Source organism: Poecilia latipinna, unplaced genomic scaffold, assembly GCF_001443285.1.
Source record: "Poecilia latipinna isolate Pla-1442-1.1 unplaced genomic scaffold, P_latipinna-1.0 Scaffold1656, whole genome shotgun sequence".
Classification (NCBI taxonomy): Eukaryota; Metazoa; Chordata; class Actinopteri; order Cyprinodontiformes; family Poeciliidae; genus Poecilia; species Poecilia latipinna.
Genome location: NW_015114272.1, coordinates 133,138 through 139,707, shown reverse-complemented (window position 1 = coordinate 139,707; position 6,570 = coordinate 133,138). Strand labels below are relative to the sequence as shown.

The following is a 6,570-nucleotide window of genomic DNA, read 5'->3' as shown; positions in this document are numbered from 1 at the left end:
CATTAAATAAATGTGACTCCTGTGTAAAGCGCTTCAGTGATCAAAATGACTGGGAAAGTGCTGCATAAGTTTATTTACCATTTTTGAAGGAAACTAAATGATTTGAGTAAGACTGACTTACATCTGTTATCTTAAACATACTTAATAAATTTGTTTAAAAAAATTAACAAATTGAGTTGGATGATTATAATATATTGAATTGGTTAAACTTAATAAATTAAGTTGGATAAACGTAATTGAATTGCTTGTTACTTATAGAAGCAATTCAATTAAGTTGGTTCAACTATTTTCTTTGTAGAGTAATTCTCTGTTTAGTTACTTTGGATTTTCTGCTGTGATAAACTGTTTGGTTCTCCAGCTGCATCTCATTTTATGACCTTCATTCTGAACTGAAATAATGAATGAATGAACTTCATCTGCCAGAAAGTTTTTATTAACAAAATGATGAAAACACAAAAACGTTGTAAAGACATTTGAATTAAATCCCATCAAAGAATTCCTGATAGACTAAATATAAATAAATATAACATATATATTTATCTGATATGAATATTTCCAGAAATTAACCCTCTTAATTACAGAAATCATAGTTTAAAAAAAAATTTTCTCAGATTATCTTCATTTGAGATTAACAATAATCTGATAATCTGACATTTACTTAATGCAAGAGCAGAAGAAAACAATAAGGGCATAAATACTTTTTCCAGCGCTACATTCACTCCTGTTTAGTCGACCAATCAGACGTGAACTTTGACTCATTATCACGAACTCTTCACATTTAAAGGACCAGTGCAACTGAACCTCTGGAAAATGGGATTATTAGATTATTGGGAGATTATTAAAGAGATGAGGAGTGTTGAGCTGTTACATCCACGACTGTGGCTCTGAGGGAAGAGTCGTCCTTTGTAGATTCGATTCCAGCTTCCTCCTGCCACATGTCGATGGGCCCTGGGCGCTTAACCCCAAACTGCCTATCGATCTGCATATCGGTGTGTGAGTGTGTTTCTGAGTGCAAATGGGTGAATGAGACTTTAGGGTAAAAGTGCTTTGAGTGGTCAAAATGACTGGAAAAGCACAATATAAGTTCAGTCCATTTACCATTAAACTGGAGCTTCTTCTCAGTTCAGGACTTTCATCAGAAAAGCAGTTTTTGTTGAAGCCACAGATCTTCATGGACAACCAGAGACCTGGAAAAGAACCGGCTGGTTCCTTTTCTCAGCAGAGCCTCAGATAAACGATGAGCTTCAACTGTTACAAAGTGATTCCCAAAGAGACGTTTGATGAAACCGGCCATGCAGATGATCAGCTTGTTATTAAAAACTGTTATTTTAGTGGAGAAGCAGCGGCTCCACCACCAGATTCCCAGGCAAACGGCCATGTAAAGTCAACTAGTCCCTCCGGTTGGGATCCAGGTTTCATGACCGTCACTGAGGGTCAAAACGTAGACGGACCGGTAAATCAACAGCTTTTCTCTTTGGCTCAGCTATTGTGTTTCTGCACATAATTCACATCAACCTGAAGCTAAGCTAACTAGCCTGCATGTGACATTCACATTGTTGAAGCTTTGATCAGGGACGGTCAGTGAGAGTACCACCTTGGCCTTATCACAGCTGCTATCTAAGCGGCTAACGGTGCTAACGGTGACGTATCTCCATCCAGCTGTGATGCAAATTTTAAGCAAACATTTAAAATGTTGTAAAAAAGAAAAGAAAAATGTGAGATAAGCGTCTCCAGCGTCTGGCTTGGAGTGAATTAATCAGACTACACAGAGTGATTTTATCAGACGCTACGCATGGCCGTGATAAACAGGAAGCAGAGGTGGCTAGCTAACATGGACCACACATTCAGATAAATGAAGAGTCTTCCCCTACAAGCTGGAGGCTTGGACTTTGAAATATTCCTGAGTTTTGTGTTTCTGGTAAGGCACACCGGACCAGTGGATGGGAAAATTAGACCTTATTCTGCAAATGTGCTTCCATCTCCCCTCTAGCACATTAACACAAAAACCACCTCAAGCGAGCTTAAAAATGATGTTGGGAAATTAAGGATTTTGGATTTTGCTGGTCCAACCACCTTTTCTGCTGTGATACTTAAAATGAGCAGAACTGAAACAGTGATGGAAACACAGAATGGACCGACTTTCAGACTCGCTTCCTTTGAACCTGAACCACCTGAAGCACGAGTGAAAAAGCCGAAGCTTTAGGAAGATTCTGGGAGACGCTCGTAAAACCTTGAAAGTCATTGATCGACACTAGACAGACAGCATGACTCTACTGTCAATTTCAGTCAAATAACTGAATAAAGTCCCAAAAATGTGTTGGCCTTGATGCTTATGAGGTTATATGATGATTATATGATGTTGTTTGAGAACACCTCTGTGTTCTTCCTGTTCATAAGAGGATGTTCAGGTTAAACTATTAAAGGTGAAGATCAACGACCTCCCTCCACTGGCGCCAGGTTCAGGATCTGTTGGTGATTCGGTTCCTTCAATAACTCCTGTAAGATGGATTTACAGCGTTTTCTTGAACTTCCAGTTTGGATTTTGGTAAAGATGGGTTCAGGAGCGTGTGAAGTCTACAAGACGCTGGTTTGCTTGGTCAGTGAGACGACTGACAACTTCCTGAGGTTCCTGAGGGAGTTCATCCATCCGTCGCTGCTGCGCCTGTCGGTGGTGTCCGGCTGCGTCGGACTGTCCGTGTTGTTGAAGACCCGCCTCATGGTCATCTGGGCCCGGAACGCCTTGCAGAAGATGAAGTAGATGAGAGGGTCCAAGCAGACGTTGAGGACCGACACCAGGACGGTCAGCTCCTTCAGGTAGAAGAACCACCCTCCCCAGGAGCAGACCAGCTTCTTCATGAAGGCGTAGGGAAGGCGAATCAGGTGGTAGGGGACAAAGCAGATGCAGAAGACCGTGACCAGAACCAGCATGTTCCGCCGGGACTTGGCGAGCTTCTTGGAGTTGCTGGAAATCGACTGATTCTTCTGCGCCTGTGCCAACCTGCGGGAGGTGCTGTGGTAGAACCAGATGAGGCTGATGAGGACGGCCACAAAGATGGCGGCGGAGCAGGCGTGGATGACCTTGTAGAGCAGGCTGAGCTGATGGCTGTGCAGGACGTCACAGCTGACCATACCGGGCAGATTCTCCTGATCCTTCTGGGTGAGGAGGGACAGGATCACATAGGAGCTGGTCATCGTCAGGAGGAAACCCCACGTCAACATGGAGATGATGTAAGCGGCTCGGGCCTTGTGGATGAAGTGATTTCCCAAAGGATGGACGATCTTCATGTACCTGCAGGAAAAAGAGCCATCAGAAAGTAAAAAACCCAGTAGAACTGATTCCAGCTGCCGTCTGGGTAAAAACTAGGCTGACATGTTCAGGACGTGAAGTTTGGGGTTTTTGTGGTTGTTTGGGACCAGGACTTCCTGTTACAGACAAAAACCAGCTGACAGTTTAATCAAAACAGAAAGCAGTGGCTCTGGAGATCGACTCACAAACTCAAAGGTTTGGTTTGTGTTAGTTATCCTAAAAAAGTCTGGTTTAAACTACCTTTTATCTACAAAAACTATTCAAAGTACCTTTATATGAAACTGGCACATGAAGCAGCAAGAAACATTAAGATTAGACAGGAAAAAGATAAGAGATAAAAACTGGCCTAAGGATTACATCAGTGACAAAAGAACTAAACAAATAAACAGTAATTTCTATTCAAATCCATTTTTAAGGTTCTTCTTAAGTTTAGAGCAAATGAATTATATTTGTGTTGTAATTCCACTAGAGGGCAGTAGAGTACAGAAGGTTTCATGTTGACGCTCAGGACCTTCTGACATTGTTGGTGTCAGACCATTTAAAAGAGGAAAAATGGAAAATAAATGTATTTACAGGAGCTCCAGAGGTTCAGGGATCCACCACAGATCTGGACTCGTTCCTGGAGCCGTCGTCCCGATAAGACGCTGGGAGATTATATCTGACATTTGGAAACCCTTACACCAGCTGAAGGAGGACTAGTCTCCACCACCTGGTTTCAGGTGAGGAGTGGGAGAAGACAGATGGCTGGACGGATAGAAAGCGATGCACAGCATCAAAGTTTAATCACAACGTCACTGAAGGTTCAAAACCGAAACCTGAGCCGCCTCAACCCGTACATTTACCACTTCTCCAAGTCCAGACGGTCAGACCAAGCCAAGCACAGTGATTCTGTGTTTTTGGTCAGAACTGGCACAAACACACAATCTAAGGATTTACTCAGTCAAACCAGCAAAAAAAAATTCACGGAGACAGAAAAAGACAAAGCCTTCAAAACAGAGAAGATTGTTCAGATGAAACGTTTCAGACTGAATGTGAGAAACTCTCAGGCCCTAAAGGTTGGAGCAGGAAGTCAAATGGTTTCGAGATGGAGATAAAAAAGGAAAGAAAAGAAATAAAACAATGCGAAACAGGCAACAAGAGCCAAGTCTATCACAGACGTACAACTCGAACTCAGTAACTTCACAGGCTGAGTTTGAAAGAAGCTGTAGAGATTAAAATGTGCATAGATATCAGCAGAAACAGATTATTACATCTGCTTGGACTCGTGTTCAGAAAAAGCCAGATTCACAGCTGGGTCTGAGCTAACGACGCTTCAGACATCAGTATTTTTCTGTTAGAGTTTTAACCTCTCAGCTTTCATGGATAAATTTAAAAATGTGAACAAGTCGCCTTTCAGGAAGGTGCTGGTAGCAAAACATCTCGGCTCAATCTTAATAACTTCTTTATGTTTTGACTAAACCGAGATCAGGAGGCTTCATGTTCCTGAATGGTTTAAACAAAAACAGGGCTGGACTGATGACGAGTGGAAAAGAAAAACCTCCAGGAAACTAGAAGCACTTCAAAGCACTTTCCACTGATCCTTGTCATCAAGCTCAGTTATTCAAATTAGTTTCATAGTTTTCTATAGGAAGCCCAGCAGAGCCTGGAGCCGCTGGCCTGCCACCGACCGACGCTCGCATTGTCGTTGACTTTGCAGCAATCCCTCATGCACATGACAACAGCAGAGAGGAAAAACAGGAAGCTGGACCTGGTTCTGCTGGGTTCTGGTCCAGCAGAACCAGAACCGGGCTCAGTGCATGCAGCCATTTCATACCACAGCTCTGAGTCTTCAGACCAGAAAACATTTCAGCTCTAGAGCTGAACAGCAAACTGCAGGAAGTTAGCATGAAGCCTGCGTTCGCTAAACCACATCCTTAACCCTCTTCTCAACTTTCAGTGTGTGAATCTCATGTTAACGAGTTCACACAAATACCTGGTTTCTGATCTGGAGCACCTGAGACTCTGATCACACAGATCCATGCAAAAATGTGCAAATTTAGCACAAGATGCTCCGGTTAGCGGTAGAGAAGGGAGGCAGGCCACGCCCACAAGAAACAAGAAGTAAACAGGTCCAACCGGGCTCAGACATGTCCCGGCTCTGTTTTCATATTTTCTTGTTGTTATTTACATAGCAGTGATCTTGTTGCCCTGGCAACAATCAGATGTAAAATGAGCTTGTGAAAACAGGAAACTGAAAATGTCCCAGCTGAACCCGTTTGGTTTGGTGTCAGGAGCTCCTGCTGTAAATCCCTGCCTCACTGATCTCACAGCTTAATCAACACCAATAAAGACGCAGTCTGAGCTCAAACCGCTGACCGGATAGATTTTAGCCACACTTATTGTTTTTAGATGATGACGCCTCATATTTCACCCAACCTGAGTCAGAAGGATGTCAAACAACCTGCCGACATTTTCCTGGACCCCAGATGTCTTAGTTACAGAACCGCTCCCAAACACTCAGAGTGTAAAATGACCCACATTGTTTTCCTCTCATCATAAAACACACAGCGGCTCAGTGGGAGGTGAAAACAACAGGATCCCCCTCTGCATAACTTCACGACGTAGACTGAGAACATCAGATGAGGCAGTTTGATGACCAAGTCCCGCCCCTTTCTCCCACCTAAAGCTTTATAAAAAATAAAACATAATTAATTTTTTTAAAACTCTGGAGTAAAACCAAAACTTTTCACTGTAAAACTATGTAAACAACGATTTAATTAAACATTTTGACATTAAAAAGTACTAAAACATATTTTCAGCCTGACGTTGATCCAACAGGCCATAACATTGCTGTTGTGAAGACAGATCATGAAACGTTATAATCCAGACCATAATAATCGATGCTGCAGTTATTATCTACAGTAGCTCCAATGTAACTTGGTTTAAAGGACCTCAGTGTTTCAACAGTTTTGCAGTTTTCTGGATGTTTGTTCCAGATTAGTAGAGAACAGAAACAGAATTTTATTCAAAGTGCAGCAGCTTAATTTTTCCTAAATTATCAATTAGATCAAATGTTATATCACCCATTATCACTTCTATCCTCCGTCTGTCAGACAGAAGAGACAGGGAGCTTTTCAGGTTTGACAGCATCCTCCACAGATGCTTTTCCTTTCTGTAACCTGGCTCCTTCAGCCCCACCTGGTTGCCTCTGCGCCTACAGCAGACGTGCGTTTCTGCAGTGAACTCAACCAACTGTGAGCTTTCAGAGCTGCTTTTGTCAAATG

General features: G+C 42.5%; 1 protein-coding gene and 1 long non-coding RNA gene across 3 annotated transcripts in view; one reads left to right on the top strand and one right to left on the bottom strand.

Annotated features, from left to right (window-relative positions):
- Window positions 1-927: 927 nt before the first annotated feature.
- The window catches only part of LOC106964309 (P2Y purinoceptor 14-like), a 27,497-nt gene continuing 21,854 nt past the window's right edge, over window positions 928-6,570 (bottom strand). For both annotated transcript variants that reach the window (XM_015059728.1, XM_015059729.1), the window contains one exon: window positions 928-3,289. In XM_015059728.1, the coding sequence (XP_014915214.1) occupies window positions 2,575-3,289 (715 nt within the window). In that variant the 3' untranslated portion in view covers window positions 928-2,574. The remainder of the gene's footprint in view (window positions 3,290-6,570) is intronic.
- LOC106964311 (uncharacterized) overlaps window positions 6,195-6,570 on the top strand; it is a 6,056-nt gene continuing 5,680 nt past the window's right edge. Inside the window, exon 1 of the long non-coding RNA XR_001428383.1 lies at window positions 6,195-6,316. This is a non-coding gene — a long non-coding RNA (uncharacterized LOC106964311). The remainder of the gene's footprint in view (window positions 6,317-6,570) is intronic.